At 40.3% G+C, this 19,289-nt stretch overlaps 1 protein-coding gene across 3 annotated transcripts in view; it reads left to right on the top strand.

The window, feature by feature from the left end:
• Window positions 1–19,002, top strand: part of LOC105939709 (roundabout homolog 2) — a 113,251-nt gene extending 94,249 nt beyond the window's left edge. For 2 of the 3 annotated variants that reach the window (XM_036149570.1, XM_036149569.1), the window contains 10 exons: window positions 4,259–4,462; window positions 5,262–5,304; window positions 5,400–5,533; window positions 6,379–6,666; window positions 9,402–9,540; window positions 13,177–13,490; window positions 13,684–13,803; window positions 15,947–16,126; window positions 16,321–16,445; window positions 18,394–19,002. In XM_036149570.1, the coding sequence (XP_036005463.1) occupies window positions 4,259–4,462; window positions 5,262–5,304; window positions 5,400–5,533; window positions 6,379–6,666; window positions 9,402–9,540; window positions 13,177–13,490; window positions 13,684–13,803; window positions 15,947–16,126; window positions 16,321–16,445; window positions 18,394–18,405 (1,559 nt within the window). In that variant the 3' untranslated portion in view covers window positions 18,406–19,002. The remainder of the gene's footprint in view (window positions 1–4,258; window positions 4,463–5,261; window positions 5,305–5,399; window positions 5,534–6,378; window positions 6,667–9,401; window positions 9,541–13,176; window positions 13,491–13,683; window positions 13,804–15,946; window positions 16,127–16,320; window positions 16,446–18,393) is intronic. The other variant, XM_036149571.1, reaches the window with a different exon arrangement.
• Window positions 19,003–19,289: the final 287 nt, after the last annotated feature.

The following is a 19,289-nucleotide window of genomic DNA, read 5'->3' as shown; positions in this document are numbered from 1 at the left end:
GGGAAGTCTAACCATTGTTTAAGATGGATGTGAGCAATTTGCATTTGGCTATAAAACCGTATTTTTGCTCCCTACCTTTCCATCCAGCTGTCACTTCGCTGTCTAGCTGTCTGTCTGTCTGTCTGTCTGTCTGTCATGTACAGTATCTTCTGTCAGTGGGCTAGGCGAGAGTAGGGATTGTCAGGAAGCGTGCAGAAGTCTGAATGTTGGCTTTGTATGTCCGTAAGCGTGATAAAAATATTAAAATATTGTTTTTTTTAAAGGCCCGCAAAAATACAAGGCTCTATTGGCAAACCGAGTAAAGTTTTACTTTTATAATCTAGGTTGTATCCATTTAGTAAGTAAGAAAAAAATAGTTATTTAAAAAAACACACCAATGCAACAATTATTGGTCCTCTAACAATTGATAATTTTATGCATCATTTTAGCATGTATAATTAGATTTTATATTTCACTTCTGAGGCTGTTCAGCGTGACTAGGAAGTTTTGTTTGTTATACACAACTTCCTGTTTCCTGGGGCCTACGTACATATGCAGTAAATGACCTGCTATCTCTGTAGACCAGGCCAATAGATAGAATAAGAGGACTCCTGTTTATCCTCCCATCAAACAATGAGACAAGGATGGTAAGGTAGATAAAAATAAATGTTCAGCGTTGGACAACCGGAGCTAAGAGGAGCACCTTGAGGTCACCAAAGCAATCATTAGATGCTTTCTGTGCCAACCAGTTGATTGGGAAGCTTGACAAAGAAAAAAGCATATTCTCTCCTACCATCACAAATGTAAGCAAGGAGTTTTCTAAACTTGACCTGAACTTTAACTGGAACTTTGTGTCAAATGGGACTAAGATTGATCTTTTTAAGCTACACGCAAGTATATAGAAAGGCTCCTCATGCCCACCGTTAAGTTGAGTAGAGCATCTGTGATGCTGCGGATGTGTTTCTCTTCCGGAGACTCTGGGAATCATGTTAGAGTGCATAAAATTGTGAGCTCTGGAAATGGGCCATTATTGGATCTCACTCGTGATGGGATCATGAGTGCCTTTCACTGTTGTCCTGACTAGTTTGACAAACACTATCTGAAACCTGAGCGGTGAACTGAAGAGAAGACAACATCAGAGTAAACCATGGAGTCTGGATGCGCTGTAGAGCTATAGAGCCAAGAGGAACGGTCAAAGATCCCTCTCTCGTCAAGTATTTACTTCAGGGAAGCCAGTAAGGGTGGCCTATGTGACTTTCTTATATTTTTCAGTAATCAATAATTATAACCAAATTAAAGGGTGGATTTAATTGGTCATTTTGGGACCTAGTTAACCCAGCTCTTACAGTAAATGGTGAATTTGTTTCAAGGCCTTTAATACATCTTCATCAGCGGTGTCAATAGTTGTGGAGGATGCTGTGAGCATCTATGATAACAAACTGTGTGTAAAGGTTGTGCCATGTTGATCTGGAAAGAGCGTCTTTTATTTGTCTCAATACATAAATAGAACTACGTCTAGACTATATCTTCAATTTCACACAGATACATTTTACAGCTCCGTTTCTCCGAGCGTTGACCAAAGCAGTAAAACAGGGTCAGCCACATTGCTGCGATAATGAAGAGAATATTACAGCACACGATCTCCACAAGTCAACACCATTCATCATATTTCCCTGCCTTTGTCTAAAACTGTTTTATATTTTATTCTCATGTGTACAATGCTTTGTTCAGCCAGCTACTATTTTATTTCAGTTTACTAAATAGAAAGGTGAAAAGGTGCACAGGACAGAAATTGCTTTAATGTGTTATAACTGGGTTCAGCCTTAGCATTGTAAGACATTTTCAGGACTGGCCTTTGATTTGGAGCCTCTCTTCCATCTTTATTAGTTTTATACAGCCATATTGTGAAGGGGTGTTACATCCATCGCTAACTCTGTTTTGTGTAAATGAATGGGATTTCAGCAGATGGGGTGACCTTGTACATGGATGTGGGTAATCACAGAAACCATCACAGAAAATATTTCCAGTTTAAGGTGGACAGGCTGTATTCTGTAGCCGTGACTGTCCAAAGTGACAAGGACACTGATGCAACGAAAATATGTTGTTTTCTAAATGTCCTCATGTCTCAAAAATAGTTCAGAGTTCACACTTGGGTGCGTCTGAGTAAATCTGAAAAGACTTGTTTTCTCAGTAATTCTATTCTAAAATTGGAACTCACATATTTTAGAAATACATTACACACAGAAAGTGTAAACCCCAAAGTCAGTTCCTCAGAAAAATTTAAATAAAATGAACTAAAAAAATCCTCCAGATTATAAATTTAACTTAATACTTAGAAGCTTTTCAGTGAGACTCTTTGCAAAGTGGGTAAGCCATAAAGGGTAATTGGTAAAAATATGAACATAAAAAAAGTTGACTGTTAACACGGTACTGTATCCAAGCATGTCAAAGGAAAGTTGCGTAGAAGACAAAGTATAATAACAAGGCGAGGCAAGTTTATTTGTGCAGCACATTTCTGTAACAAGACAACTGAAAGGAGCACAACAAGCAGGGCTACAAGCACCCTTGATAGGAGTATGGAGTTTTTGGTAGATTCTCTACGGCTTTCACCACTGCAAAAAGGTTACTAAAAGTAAGTAACATTTTCTAGAAATTAGTCTATTTTTCATTGATTTGAGCAGGTAAATAAGACCATTTGCCAATGGGATTAGTAGTTCTACCCCTAAAATAAGGTATTTAGATATTCTGCACTTGAAATAAGATGATGGAGATGAATTGTTCCTACTTTAAGTGCAAAACTCTTATTCCATTGGCAAATAATCTTATTTACCTGCTCAAATCAAGAAAAAATGCACTAATTTTAAGAATAATTTACTTAATTTTAGTTCCGTTTTTGCAGTGCACTGCTGACCTCGGCCTCCTGACATCTGAACAAACGACGACGGACTGGACTGTATCTTCATACACGCAACAATAACACATGGACTGAACCACCACTTACAACTACCTGCCTGCACTCCTACCTGTTAGCTCACTACTACTGTAAATACTGTAAATACCAACATGGGGCCCGCGGGCACCAGGTATCCCCCAAGGACCACATCTGGTGCCCTCAAGCCTGTTCAAAGAAATAGCACAACCCTCCAGTGAGCTGCATCTAAAATTTTATTTTATTCAGTTGCTCTTCCTTTTTAATCATGCTTGTATTTACATAGATTTAAAATTATAAATGCATTAAAAACATGTTTATATTACATCAAGTTAAGAAGAGTTACACGGTGTGTAGTTAGTCTTAGCAATCAATGAGTTTGAATTGTTTTAATGAAATTACTGGACTGAATTAAGTTTTTCATGAGATTCTAATTTATTCCAATTCTGTATACAGAAGGAAATTGACAGCTAGAATAATTTTTTTTTATATAATAAGCTTAAGAAACTCTTTTATAATGTTTTACTTTCTTGATTAAATTAGATCAATGACAGTAATGAAGCTTTTGCAGCTTCCTGTTGCTGCATATATTTGACTTTTTTACATTTGTGTCAGGGAAGTTTGATCGTTTCTAGCCACTATTTGTATTTTCATGCTCTCTTTGTTATAAAGATTGTTTTTCACGTAATGTGTTCCGGTCTTGTCTGCCACGCAAAAGCAAATGTCTGTCAACATACAGAAAGAAAATCTTTATCCAAAGCCTGTTGTGGGTAAGCCTATGTAACTTAAAAAAAAACACAGTATTAAATTAGGGTTCCCATACAGCTTTCTTTTCTAAATTATTTCCCAGATTTGAGATTTACAACTTCCCAGCCATTGGAAAGGAATAAATACAAAAATCCACTATTTGATTATAGTTATAGGTTTAAATCGGCAAAATCCAGGATGTAGGGAGGTGGATGGATGGATGGATGACTGTAGCTTGTGGGTGTGATTCCAGCTTCCCCTTGCCACATGTCAATGTGCTCCTGGGCAAGGCACTTAACCCCAAGTTGCCTACCAAGCTGCATCTTGGTGTATAAATGTGTGTGTGAGGGTGAATGTGGCTATCGTGTACAGCTCTTTAAGTGGTCAGCATGACTGGAAAAGCGCTATATAAGTTTAGTCCATTTACTATGTCAACTCAGCTGGAAAAGCAAATATTTTTCCACACTTATCTATTGATATCTATCTATTATACTAACATCAAATTCCAGACCTGTTAAGAACCCTGTCTAAGCGAAGCAAAACCAAAAAAGTGCTAGCCACCGTAAACCTTTATCACACAACGGTTGTGTTTGTGTCTTTCAGCGCAAGCAGTGGAGGTAAAGAAAGGCAGCAAGCTCAGCATAGCAGAGCAGATCGCCAGCTTTATCCGGCAGCCGGCCTTCATCGCAGGCCTGGGCGTGGCCGCCTGGCTGGTGCTGATGGGCGTCAGCGGGTGGCTGTACTGCCGGCACCGCCGGAGGAAGCAGCTTGGACACTACACCACATCCTTCGCGTACACGCCGGCAGGTGAGGAGCCGAGCTGCGCGAAGAAGACCCGTTTTGTTCGAGTTTAACTTCAGACAAACGCACAAGGTTACGCTGACACGCCTCGGGGGGCTTTTGATTCACTCAAAATTGTCACATCTAATATCCGTGAAGCGACGTGGAGAAAAAGCGATTCAGCCGTTGCAGAACAAACCTTCCCGTTTTGTTTTTTTCAACCAGTGACAAACTTCCCAGCGGACCTCTGGGGCATGTCTTCATCAGTGATAAACGCTTTCAATTTCAGTTGTTGTTTTGCAAAACAAATGCTGCACTTTAATCTCATGCACGGTTCATTTCAATGTATTTATCCAAGCTTGCTAGTTTGCACAACTGACGGCAGCGGAGAATAAAACACAGCAGCACAGATTTAGAATAAAGCCTCGGGCTGTATGAGTGAAAACATATAATTTGTTCAGTTTCTAAGGCGTTCAGAGAAGCATATGCGGTATCATTTCACGCAAGTGTAATATTGCTGTGATTTAGATTCTTTTATGATTGAGTCAGTTTACATGGCTTTGACCGTTGCAGCTTGCATTTCATTGCAAGCATAATTTCATGTATATAAATATATTGTCTGTGTGTCTAAGCGTATATTCATAGAGACAAATCCAAACCTTCTTTTATTTGATCGTATTGTGGAGAATAACGTGAATCGTTAAATCTACTTCTTCTCTTTGGACTCTTCAAAAGAACAAAAAAGATAGATGTATTAAGCTTTCTCTTCTCTGCTGTCAAACATGATTTATGTCTTGGCACTTTTTTTTCCCCTCCTTTTTTGCAGTTGGCTTTGCTCACGGTGAAGGATCTGGAATCATCAATGGAGGGTAAACTCTTCTTTAAGGTTTGATTCACATGATAAGAGCCACTCCGGGTTTAATAGGAACAGCGCCGATACATTCTCACCTCTCCCTCCCTCAAGGCCTGGCTTGTTGGGGTCAAATATGGGCAATTATCCCTGGCTGGCAGACTCCTGGCCCACTCCGAACCTCACCCACAGCAAAGACTTTGTCAACTGCTGCTCTGGAAAACTGGACTCTGACAGATATTATAACGGTAAGAGCACTTGGGAGTTTACAGGACTGTCTCAGAAAATTAGAATATTGTGATAAAGTTATTTATTTTCTGTAATGCAATTAAAAAACATGAAATGTCATACATTCTGGATTCATTACAAATCAACTGAAATATCGCAAGCCTTTTATTGTTTTAATATCGCTGATTATGGCGTACAGCTGAAGAAAACTCAAAAATCCTATCTCAAAATATTAGAATATTTCCTCAGACCAAGTAAAAAAAAAATTATAACAGCAAAACAAAATCAAACATTTGAAAATGTCCATTAATGCAGCCAGTACTTGGTTGGGAATCCTTTTGCACAGATTACTGCATCAATGCGGCGTGGCATGGAGGCAATCAGCCTGTGGCATCGCTGAGGTGTTATGGATGCCCAGGATGCTTCAATAGCGGCCTTTAGCTCATTTGCATTGTTGGCTCTGGTGTCTTTCAGCTTCTTCTTCACAATACCCCACAAATTCTCTATGGGGTTCAGGTCAGGGGAATTGGCAGGCCAATCAAGGACAGTAATGCCATGGTCAGTACACCAGTTACTGTGAGAATCTTATGTTGTCTCTTAACCACTACCATACTTGTGATTTAGTTTACTGAACCAAGCTGAGTGTTTTTCAAGGCTCAGGAAACCCTGCAGTGTTTCGAGTTAATTAGACGATTCAAGTGATTAGTTGAATAGCCTACTAGTATACTTTTTCACGATATTCTAATATTTCGAGATAGGATATTTGGGTTTCTTAAGCTGTAAGCCATGATCAGCGATATTAAAACAATAAAAGGCTTGCGAATGGATGCAGCTGACGACGTTGCGTCCCTTTTTCTCTGTCCAGCCGTCGGGATCATCAACTACCCCAGTCAGACAGAGAAGCGCAGCACGGCGTCCAACGACAGTCCCATTTACAGCACCATCAACACAGCGGTGGAGGACGACCTGCTGGCTTACTATGACACCTACTCCAGCGTGTCCTACAACCAAGGTCCAGACCCCTACAGCAGCAACCCAGTGCTGTCAAACACTGGGGTTATGGGTCTGGAGCAGGACCTAGATCGCTGGACCATCCAGTCTGGTCAGTCTGGGTCAGAATATGCCAAGCTCCAGTATGCCAAGAAAAGCAGCGGTGAGTTTTGTCACTCTCTTTTTGTTGTTTGTCGTACCTAAAAGCTTGAATTTGCCAACAAATTTTGTCATCAGACACAACACATCAATCAGGGTGAAAGTCCGGACTTTGCCTTGGCCAGTCCGAAACCTTCACTCTGTGTTTGCTTTTGTTTTATTCTGGACGTTCAAAGGGGGAACTTGCGGGTGTATTACATATGTTTCTCCGGCCGATTCAGTGCTCAACAAGGCGTCTACGTATATATGTCTGTGATGGAGGAGCCAAAAAAGAAGGAGGTTAAGTAACCCTAACCCTGTAGATCGGGTTGGCCTTCGATCACTCCAAGCTGTCACTTTACTGCGAGGCATTGCAGGATGGTCTACTGGCATTTACTGTCGCTGCATCAAATATCGCCATCTTGCTTTCTGATAGTTCTGCAGTACAGCCAGCAGATGCCACAACAACAATGATTTAGATCTGCTCATTGTGCCCGGTGCAAAGTTCTTTTCAGGCTCAAGAAGGACTAATGAGCATTATCATGATGGACGCTTGGCGTATTTTGTTTTATTTGAAGATAAATATCTGTTGTTGGTCTTTTTTCTTCTTTTATGATCAAAAAACTAGGCCACTTTAAGATATGCTTAAACTAAGTCCCACCCAGCTGGTACTCTGGATATTGTTTAAAATTGCAGGTGCCAATACATTTGATATTCTTGGCATGAGTTATCAAAAGAGCAGTGCTTGAAAAAGGTTGTTCTAAAAACAGTTGTGTTGTTCTGACATTACCCTTTCTTCTAAATTGAAATTCATAGGGAAAAAGTCCAGGCAAAGACAGTGTCCCGTTCTGTGACTGTGGGCTTGTAGAAAGTAGGCCTCTATCTAAGGAAGTTCCCAAACTTTTCAGCCGGCCACCCCCAGAATAACAGTAGAGACTGTTGTGGTCGCCGCCTTCCATGTTGGTACAATTTTTAATTTTTTTTTTTATATTTGTTTGTTTAAAAACCACAACTTGAATTCCCCCACAGGAAAGTCTTCAGTAAAGTCCCCATAAATGAACTTCAGCCACTCCTCTGTGATTATCTCGTCTTTCGGCATCCAATTTCTGACCACCCTCGGACATATCAGCTCCCCTTTTTAGTAACCGCGGTGAAGTTAGTTTGAGGTTGAATACGGGATATATGCGCAATGTCAGACATGCTAGCGCTACTCATGGCCGGTGCACCAGCTGTGGGGAGAGGAAACGCTGTTTACTTGATGGTGTGCTCTGACTGGAGAATATGAATTACATAGAAAGACAACCTACGTAGAATGATAACCCATTTTCTGATCTGACCATTTTTGAACTATTAACTTATGGTATTAACTTTTGACATTCACACGGTCTCATCAGTGCACAACAGATCATATTATACCCCCAGAACCTCAGAAAAATGAAACTTGTTGTCATGGCCCCTTTAAAAATATATGGGGAATAAAATTTAGGTTTTGCAAAATGTTCATATTAGTCTTTGCAGGGTCTAAAAAATGGTAACAGGCGTTGCCCTTCAAGGCAGAACTGTCTTCTTCTTTTTTTTTTCTTTTTTTTAAATAGTCCACTTTTTTATTATTATTTCCCAATAAAGGAAAACATCAGATTGTTCCTCTCTTGGATTTGTACACAGCTGTCTGACAGCCCGCAGCAGCATGTGGGTGGAGTACTACTTTATATGCTGCACATGACCAGAGACAACTCTCTGCTGTCTCTGGCATCCATTTGAAAAGTTAATCTGGCAGAAATTTGGTTCAATGCAATTTTTTGTGCTTTTGAAAGCAGGATTTGTACAAACTACCAAACTTTGTTGCAACCCTTCAAATCTTTTTTTTAATCAATGGTTCATAGATTTTTCTGCTGTATGAATATTATCCCTGGGCATCTGCTGCTTTTACTTCACATCTTCTGTGTAGCCTCCGAAACCTTGCAATGTCAGGGTGAGCCAAAACATTAACTACAGTTTGAAAAGGGCAAATTCACTAAAGAACTCCCACAGATCCTTCTGATCCATCCACATCGGCTAACGGTTCTTCAGGACTGAACTTGTATCTGGCAGAATACGCAGTATGAAAATCGCAGTTATTTTTATCTCCAAAGTATTTGTCCAACTTAAAGTTAAGATGCCTTTTTAAGCCTAAATGGGTCTTAGCTCTGTTTTATGTGCTGTGACACAAACACACAAATATTTTTCTATGAAAAATATCAAGGTACAAAGACTGAGTACCAAAGCACATGACACTAAAAAGATTTTACCTTCAGGACATTTCTGGAAAGACTTTTAAAGTTGTGCAGAAACTCTTTAAGAAATTCTTTGAATTTGAGCCTGTTTGGCTCGTGTATCGCAAACAGCTGCTAGTTTGAGTATTTTGCCAATTAACCTAATTTATAGTAGAGGTTGAATAATGTTAGCTGCAACTGTATGAAGACTTCAGGGTCGTTTTGAAAAGGGAAAAAGGAGCAACTTACAAGGGAAGCCTTCAGCGAAGGATTGTTTTAGAATGAATGTTTTCTCGCATATTCTTTTATCAAGCCGTACACAAAGATACCAGCTAAAACAGTGATTCTACTCCAACACTTGATACTAGAGGCAAAGGGCGGTGAAATAAACGATTGATTAACCTGAAAAGGGGAAATTGCAAATAATAAATATACGTGAAATCCGTCAGAGCTTTGAGGAAAGTGTGTTTATGGCTACGTGGCATTTTCCTTCTTTTTTCTTTCTCAGACAAATTGGCTCCACAAGCGTCGGCTGGAACGCTGTCCAGGTCAGCTCCCCTCACCTGGGTGGATGTTTTATCGCTGCCTCTGTCTCCCAACAGAGACAGAGGACACCTAAAATCAGACAAGGAGGACGCACAGCACAGGTGAGATCCATCACTGCAGGATTTTCAAGGCTCTTCGTCCTTCAGGAACATTCAGCTCTTGGTGCTCCTCCTCATTCAGTCTCTTTATTATTAGTGAGAAGGCCTCTGGCTCCATTTCTCTGACAGATGGAGTTAAGGCAGCTGGGCATCAAAGCTGCCCCTAAAACGCTGCCAAGGCTGTCAAGCAAAACTTAAGTGAAGTTTAGTGGACTGGAGAGTTTGCAAATTAACACTTGTGTGTCTATAGGCAGTGAGCCGATTGCGCTTTGAGGCGGCAAAGGGGAGCGTCTAGTCTAACTAGTTCTGACACATTAGATTGCGGACATAACGGGGTGGGGATCGGAAAGGCTGTTCTGACTGCGCCGTGTCTTTTGTAATGACATTAGCCTCCGTCTGACAGGCTGAATTAGTACTTTCCATTTTCAATGACACGTCCGTCATTAAAAAAGCCCTGATGGCGCTGAGACGTCAACAGAAATCATGGAGGTGGATCTTGTCTTCATGTTATTCTTACTGGTTTTATTATTATAATATGTCTCTTAAAGTGTTTTTTTTTTTTAACTCCTTAGCTGATGTGAAAAAAATGTGGATGTTTTTAACCATTTTCTTGTTTTAATGTACAGCACTTTGGTCACCCATGTGGTTTTTAAAATCTGCTTTAGAAATAACGCTGATTGATTGGTTGATTAAAAGCATGTTCTTTTTCAGTGGTGAACATGTACAAAGCAAAAAACTATCTTCTTTTTCTTTTTTTGTTGTTGGGTTTTTTTTTTTTGGTCATGTTTGGGGGGAAAACATGCATTTTCTTTAGGTCAGTTACTTACATTGGAAAATACCCAAAAACCAAATCAGATTGTATCGGAGGAAGAATCAGGATTCATTAGATCTCCTATGCATCTACAGAATATAACCCTAAAGAATGCAACGCTGGGGATTTTGAAGGTCGAGCTGCTTGAAAACTTTGCTTGCGTGTATTATTATTCTTTCCATGTGAGGTCAAACACAGCCTCTCTCCCACGGCTCAGCCTGAGGACACTATTTAAATTGCGTCTGTCCTGCTTAGGCTTTTAAGGGACACTGTAGCCTACATATACTGTGAAAACAGCAGGATTCTGTCCTGAGTTAAGCAGTTGTTAAAAAAAGTGTTTTACACTGGCAATATTTCAGGATTTCAGATTATTTTCTGAATATTCTGCCAATTTTTGGTCGAATATTTTGGGGGATGTCTTTCTTCCTGTATTCCTAGACATCTGGTCAGAATAACTCACCATAAAATCTTTATGTATAAGGCGCTTAAAAACAACCAACATTTGAAACAAAGTGCTGTACATTGCTAACCTGACACAAGCCAGACGCAGGAGCTAGGAGGAGCAACATACGTCTGGCTTTTGTCAGGTTAGTACATTGCTAAAACCTTAAACACATCTATTAAAAAAAAAACAAAGATAAAAAGATAATGCTTGAAAACGCCTAAATGAAACAATAAAAATTTTAATTAGAAAATTAAGTCTTTCTAGTGGAAAAAGCCAAAGAATAATATTGGGTTTTAAGGCGAGTTTTAAAAGTGGGCAGTGAAGGAGCCTCTCTTATATGCAGGAGCAGGTTATTCCACGATTGAGGAGCGACAATAGAAAAGGCCCCGCCCCCTCTGAGCTTCCTCTTAGACCTTGGTACCTCCAGAAGGTACAGCTGATCTGAGGGGCCGAGAAGACGAGTAGGAATGAAGAAGCTCAGGGAGGTACGGCGTGAAAAGCTCATTCAAAAACTTAAAAATTAAAATAAGAGTTTTAAGTTTAACTCTAAAATGTACTGGGAGCCAATGGAGTGAGGCCAGAATAGGCGTAATATGTTCTGTTTCTGGAGTACCTGTTAAAGACGCGCAGCAGCATTTTGAACCAGCTGTAGACGAGAAAGCAAAGACTGATTCACTCCAACATAGAGTTCATTACAGTAATCCAGGCTGATATAAAAGCATGAATCAACATTTCAAGGAGTTTTCTTGACGAAAAGAATTTGAATTTATATTTTCAACTTATATGGTCATAACTTGCATTGATGTCATTTTAATTTGTGCCTTTAAAAGGCATACTTCATCAGACTTACAACTTCTCAGTTTCAATTTTGTTATTTCATGAGGGTTATATTCATTTGAATACTTACAGGAGAGTGATGTAGAGTGATTATGGATGCTGGAACTGGGAATAAGTGCATAACACAATAGCCACGCAACACAAAATAGTAGTAGCAAAGTTTGCAGCTCCAATGTCAGTTCACAAAATTAAGAGTTATTTACTAATTTGTTAGTAGAAATGTTGTCTAGGATCCAACGGGCAGGAATCCTATCCAGGGATTTAAAATTGCTCTGTGGTGAGGTCCGTCTGCTTGTAATTCACCTCAGTTCTGAATAACAACGCACAATTCAATAATTACAAAAATGAAAAATTCTGGCAGCAGATGATTTTTGCTGCAGATCTGATTAGGGTTGTTACTCTGATGTGGACTCCGTCTTCAGTCAGTGCCAGAACAGCCAAGTTTTCCAGTCATCACCGGATTTATCTGTATATGGGATTTGACAAGGAGCATGTAGAACAGTATCACTCTTTAAGAAATTGACTCAGAGGGACTAAATGCAAACACAGAGAGTTTTCAGATTGTGTCTGCATTCATTTCTAAAAACCAATATATCATTTTGCCTCCACCTCACAATTGTGATAAACTTTATCAATGAATTCCCCCAAAAAACATTGAACTCTTTAGCTGCCGTTTGACAACATGTGGAAATGTCCAAGAAGTACGGATACTCTAGCCTATGTCCCGTTCCTTTTTGAAATAATATAATTGATTTATCTGCATAGAGATACTGTACCTTACAGTTTTCTTTTTTTATCTTAAAAAAAAAAAAGATTTAATTAAAAAGCACACCTTAAAAACTCTCAGACATAGTTGCCCTGGATTAAGAGCTTGCCATTGTGTTTGGAGTCAGCATTGCAACAGACCACAGGCATTTTAAAATACTTTTTCTCGTGTCGGTGTGTTTGATGCTCTCTTGGACAGGACTATTCCCGTCCTTTAGATATCTTTGCTTGGCACATTCACAATATGAATTACTGAGTTACTCTGATGTGGACGCCGTCTTCGGTCAGCGCCAGAACAGCCAAGTTTTCCAGTCACCACCCGATTTATTTGTTTATGGGATTTGACAAGAAGACTGTAGAAAACAGTCGCGGTGAGAGTCTTTAACCTGGGAATACCTTACCGGTTGCTAAGCATGGTAGAGGCTACATCATGCTAGGGTCTGTTTTGCTGCCAGTGGATACTGGTGCACCACACATAACAGAATAATGAAGAGGGAGGACAACCTATTTCTGAAACGCGGACACAGAAAGGTGCCTCAACAGGACAATAGTCCCAAACCCACATGAAGATGTACACCAGAGGCAAGCATTAGGCTTCTGAAAGGCTATATTTGAGCTTTGTTGTTGATCAATATATATATATACATATATTATTTTTTTAAAAGTCTTGTTTGTTAATATCTTATCTGGAACCGCGTCATGCTTGTAAAATTAAATGCATCATGAGTGTTTCCAGAAAGGAACGCCCTCACACTGCTCTTACTCACCACCCAACCTTTAGCTGCGGGGAGGAAGATGATGATTGGTGTCCTCCGCTGCCGGCCAGGACCTACCTGATGGACGCTTCCAGGGAGGAGGTGTCCGGCTTGCCGTCCAAACCAGGGGAACTGATGTCTTCCCCTCAGCGCGATGCACCAAAGCCCAGCGACAGTCCGCGCCTTCAACATTTTGACCTCCTGATCCGCCACCAGGAGAACTCCCAGGTGTCCCAGTCCAACCCTGATCTGTTTGCAAACGCCAAGGCCCTGGACGCCAGTGATTTATACAACTCCAGCCAGTGGGTGGATCATTTCAGGGGAGAAAGCCTCAACAGAGGTCAGTTTGAATTAATCTGAACGCCTCACGTCTTAAGATTAGACTTGCGTGACCGTGCGGCGTCGTAAAGAATCTACTTCCTGATGCTGCGCAGCAGAAAATATTTATACACAGGAATCACGTTGCATTTAATCATAGGTTTTTGCTGCTGTGTAAGTTCCCTAAGCGTGACGTCAGCTTGCTCTCTTGTCAGGACAATCTCCAGCTGCGGCTGCAGAGTCCAGCCCCGCAGCTCCGGCACACAGGTCCAAGAGTAAGAAGAGAGCGCCAAAGGACGGACAGAACCGGAGAGAGAAGCACAGAGACGCAGCAGGTACGCCCTGGGTTACGCTTGTCATTTCTGCTTTAGTGCGGTGAACAGGTATATTACTCACCGTCAAACAATCTCTAGCAAATCTGCAGGCAGGACTCCTGTTATTGTCTCTTCTCTCAGTACAAGTGTAGCTTTAATTGAAATAGCTTGACAGGTTTCTTTCATTAATATCTGCAAAAAACACTTACACCCCTTCAACTGTGAGCTCTTTTTTCAGTGTACTTTGTTAGGACTTTAGGTAAAAGACCAACACAAAGTACCTGTGAGGTAGAAGCAAAGGTTAGATAGATAGATAGATAGATAGATAGATAGATAGATAGATAGATAGATAGATAGATAGATAGATAGATAGATAGATAGATAGATAGATAGATAGATAGATAGATAGATAGATAGATAGATAGATAGATAGATAGATAGATAGATAGATAGATAGATAGATAGATAGATAGATAGATAGATAGATAGATAGATAGATATAGTTTCACCCAGAAATATCTAAAAGGGTAAGTATGTATTTATATCTGGTCCTTTTTCTTCTGATGTCCCTAAATTAAATCCTGCACAACCAGGACTCCCCCACTGTGTGTGATTTAATCTCAAGATAAGCAGGTCTGTTCTGTAATGGCCTCAGAGGTTTATTAGAGGACATCAGGGAACAGACGGCATCATGAAGACAAAAAGGAATGTATTAAAGAGGCCATGGAGAAGTTTAAAGAGGGGTTTGCTTATAAAACAATATGAAAAGGTTTAAGTGCCTCAGAGAGGGTTGTTCTAATCCATCTTCTAAACAAGGAAAGAGTATGGCACAGCTACAAAACCACCAAGACTTGACTGTACATTGTCCCGAGTTAACTCGGGAGGAACTGCAACGATTCCCAGCTCAGGTGGGAGAACATGTTAGCAGAAAAACTGAAAGTCATGCCCTCCATGTTTGGTCAAAACAGCATAGTTGCATACAGATGGATATTGTTAAAACTGATCCACATGAAGTCATGTTGGGTGAAGAGTGTAAGAAGGTTCATTACATTGGCAAATAGTCTTATTTACCTGCTCAAATCAAGGGAAAATACATTCATTTCAAGAAAATTTTACTTATTTTTAGTTCTCTTTTTGCAGTGTGAGAGATGGCGGTGGTAGCATCATGTTGAGGTGGGGCTTGGCAGAGTTGTTGGGAAGATATTTGGAGTTATACATGCAGAGCAATTCTGGAAGAAACCCCGCTAGAGGCTGCAAAATAATTGAGACTGTCGTGGAGGTTCGCTCGCCATCCAATCTGGCTGAGCTTGAGTTATTGTGCAAAGACGAAAAGCCAAAATGTTTGTCTCTGGACTTATTACTGCTAAATGCAACAAAAGCGTCGCTCTTTAAGAAATTGACTCAGAGGGACTAAATGCAAACACAGAGAGTTTTCAGATTGTGTCTGCATTCATTTCTGAAAACCAATATATCATTTTGCCTCCACCTCACAATTGTGATCAACTTTATCAATGAATTCCCCCCAAAAAACATTGAACTCTTTAGCTGCCGTTTGACAACATGTGGAAATGTCCAAGAAGTACGGATACTCTAGCCTGTGTCCCGTTCCTTTTTGAAATAAAGAAATATAATTGATTTACCTGCATAGAGATACTGTACCTTACAGTTTTCTTTTATTATCTTTAAAAAAAAAAAAGATTTAATTGAAAAGCACACATAAGAAACTCTCAGACATAGTTGCCCTGGATGAAGAGCTTGCCACTGTGTTTGGAGTCAGCATTGCAACAGACCACAGGCATTTTAAAATACTTTTTCTCGTGTCAGTGTGTTTGATGCTTTCTTGGACAGGACTATTCTTTGCTTGGCACATTCACAATCTGAATTACCATGTCCAAACAGCTTAAATCACGGTGGTCCAGAAAATAGCTGTTAGTCATTAATATGATATGATCCAGCATGGGTAACCAGGCTGTTTTGAGTCACTCGCACACACTTCCAGGGCAAAAACCACTTTAGTCGTCACCTTCTGCCTCCAGTTTTTAAGCAGCTCGTCTAAGAAAGAAGAAAGGGAATAAGCCCATTTCCCAAAATGACAAACTACTCCTTTTAAGTTTGAATTCTCTTTGTGCGTTGTTTTTAACCATCACTGATGAATCGCACGCAGACCTCCCTCCTCCGCCGACCCCTCCGGCCACAGACGGCTCCCTGCAGCTCTTTGTGGACGTTCCGAGTCGCAGGCGAACGGACGGCGAAACGAGAGAGGGGAGCGACATGCCCACTCTTCCGAAGCGAGCAGACGATATCTCGCCGCAGAGGGGGGGACTTGCAAAGTGGTTACCACAAGGTAAAAAAAGACCAAGCAAACCGTAAAACACCAGCTCCAGGAACGCGCCGTGTATGTTTGATTCGATTATGCTGCAAAGCGTCAGAGAAATTCTCTCTTCTGCTTGTGGCACGGCTCTGTTTTTTTTTTTTTTTTTTTTTTTTGGTCATTTGGGCTTCAACCCTTTTAAATCTGAGTCCTCTGTTTTCCGTCAGCAGATGAGAATGTAATCCCACACAGACAGCCGAACCCACTGTCCAAGGTCCAGACGTCGGGCTACGGGTCCCTCGGGGGACGGGTGTTTCCTCAGCCCTCCGCCGCTGCTCAGAGGAGAGATGAGGTATGTCGGGAACAGACGAGTGGGAGCTGCTGAGTCGCGTGAGGATAAAAGCGCTGTTCGCTGTCAGCGCAGCAACAGACTATGGAGAGGAAACAGGCATTCCCAGAGCCATTTTCCTAGAGTATGTGCCCCAGAATACATCTTCAGTGCCCCAGTATAAAAAAAATAAAATAAAAAAATCCATTAAGCACAAAGCCAGACTGCTATGGTAAAGGTTTGCGTTTAAAAGATTTTTAAATAAATATATCTAAATACATGGAAATGGGAATTTGGATGTAGTGTTTATTTGTAATAGAATATTGTCCTCCGGTAAAGCTTTATATCTATCAACGCCCATGGGAGAAAATTTATTGTGGGTTTTGGTCCCATGACCAATGAGCATTTATCTAACAAATTGACCATTTGGTAGACATTTATTTACTTATTTATCCTTTATTTAACCAGGTAATACCCATTGAGATTAAAAATCTCTTTTGCAAGGGAGACCTGGCCAAGATAGGCATCAAAATTACATCACATCATTACATACGTACAAAGACACACACGTGAAAGCCAAATATGCACTTACAATGAAATCTCAATTACAACATTGACATGTGAGGGAGTCCCACTCAAAGCATCTCATTCTCAGCTTAAAAATACTCAAAGGAACCAATTTACTAAGTTTCAAGTTATTTTGCAGCAAATTCCATGTAAAGGGAGCAGAGTAAGCAAAGGCCTTTTTACCCAGCTTAGTACTGACACGTGGGACAGAAAACAAGACAACAGCCTGAGAACGGAGAGAGTAATGACCAGACATGGAAATAATGAATGACGACCTCACACTTAAATATAGCGGATCTCAAAACTGTGCACACTATTGTTAAGATGTCAGGTTCCTGTGAAGGAAAAAACGACTATGGTAAATCATTTGAAAATTATTCTACCTTTAATGTGCTGAAATTAGAAATTACCACGCTTGAATGACCTGGTCACATAATTGTACTAACCCTTAAACTAAAACTTTGAAGAACCAGCGTTCGCTCTTTTTCTGGTGAGACTCTACCAGCGTCCAGTAGGTTGACTCGAGCATTTCTGCTCACTTCACTTGGCAAAGGTTCTCCAACACGGATCTACTGTCAAATTTAGCTCTGGACTTTGGGCAGGTCATTCCTAAACTTTAGCTTTCATTTCAAGAACTTATGTTTTTCTAATAGTTTTTATGCAGGGATGGAGGAAAAATACAATCCTTTTGGGTTCAAATTTTCAATCTCCCTGACAAAACCCGGTTCTCTCTGAATAAAGTAACCTTTACTGATGATCACAACCCTGCCATCATCGTGTTTCTGTGCAGGAATGTTGTTCTTTTAGTGATCCTCAGTGTGGTTTTCGTTTCAGCATTACGTTTAGGGATTGTGGCCCAAAGTTTACCTTTGCTTTAATCAGATAGCGGCACATTTTCTCTGAAGGATTTAGACGATTTTAGCTTGGCCTCGAAGTTTTCTTTGCCAAAAAGGTTTCTATTTTACAGCCCCAGCTGGAAATCCTTGGTCCAGATTTAATGGACAGAACAGGAGATTTCTCTCACATGTGGGACATGACCAACCCTAACCAAAACGCCCTGCCCTGCTTTTAGTGTTACCCTTACCATTTCTATGCTTATTTACTTCTACCACAATTATGAGACTAAATAAGTGTGTTTAATTGCTAATTTATTGACAAATGATAAATTGTGTAGCCCACCTGAAGAGCATGCAAACAAACCTAACACAGCATAGAAATGTTAGCGCAGTGGTTTAAGTCATCACTACAAAAAAATATCTAATTTCTCAGCAAAGAAGAATTCATGATCAGAAACAAAACAAGAAAATATGAAACAGTATATTTGAGCTCTACAGTTTTTCTCTGAGTCATCTCCATGCAAATGCCTCTGTTTTCATTTCTCCCCGTCTCGTGTTTTCCTCCGTAGAATCTCACATAGACAGCAGCCGATTACGTGATGTGACATCCTCCTCTTTTCCTCCCCTACTTCCTGTCTTCGCGAACCATCAATCTGTTGCCATGGCATCCCGTGAAAAGCTGAAGACAAAAGGAAAAGCGTCAAGGCTTGCCATCTGCCTTTTCACGAGCTATTCGTATTCTCTTTTTATTTTACTTTAATGAGATTCTTTTTTGTTTGTTTTTTCTGGTGTGTGATTTCTCTCACTCCCTCCTCTGTGTATAAAGACATCCTCAGTGTAATTTTTTTTTAAAAGGATGTGATCAGATATATTGCTAAAAAGGGATCTGGGTGGGGGAAAGTGTGGTATTTTTAGGCTAAAGGGAAAATAAATGTAAGTATTGCATTGTTGTACAGCAGATTAATGAATGTATCTTTTGTTTACTCCTGATGAAACTATGATTCTGTGTCTTTGATGAACGACGGGGGGGAAACGGACATGGAGCTAAATCTAAAGATGTTGGTGTGGCTGTGTGTCAGTGTTTTTAATTTCACTTTCCTGTGTGGCTGTATAAACCGTGTTAGATCACCAGTGTGTTCATTTCTAAATCTGAGAAATAAAAGGCTTTGTTACATAAAGGTTTCCTTGCGAGTGTGAAATCCACTAACTGTGACAGAAGAATAGCAGTCGTGTTTCTAGCAGCGGGACTCTGCCGACGACAACGCCAGCCTGTATTTTCCGGTCAGCTGGTTTCGACGCTTCAGCGCAAAGTGAAATGCTTCAAACTAAATTTGGAACAATAAATGATTCAAAAGTGCCCTAAAGTTTTGTCTTTCAGAACAGATCTGTTTCATTTACTTTATTCATTTAGGAAAGGTCCTTAAGGTGTTTTGATGGCCATGAATTCCACGCTACGGTTGGAGAA

The sequence above is a fragment of the Fundulus heteroclitus genome, chromosome 18 (assembly GCF_011125445.2).
Source record: "Fundulus heteroclitus isolate FHET01 chromosome 18, MU-UCD_Fhet_4.1, whole genome shotgun sequence".
NCBI lineage: Eukaryota > Metazoa > Chordata > Actinopteri > Cyprinodontiformes > Fundulidae > Fundulus > Fundulus heteroclitus.
The sequence above is the reverse complement of the archived record's forward strand: the minus strand, read 5'-3'. Positions and strand labels throughout refer to the sequence as shown.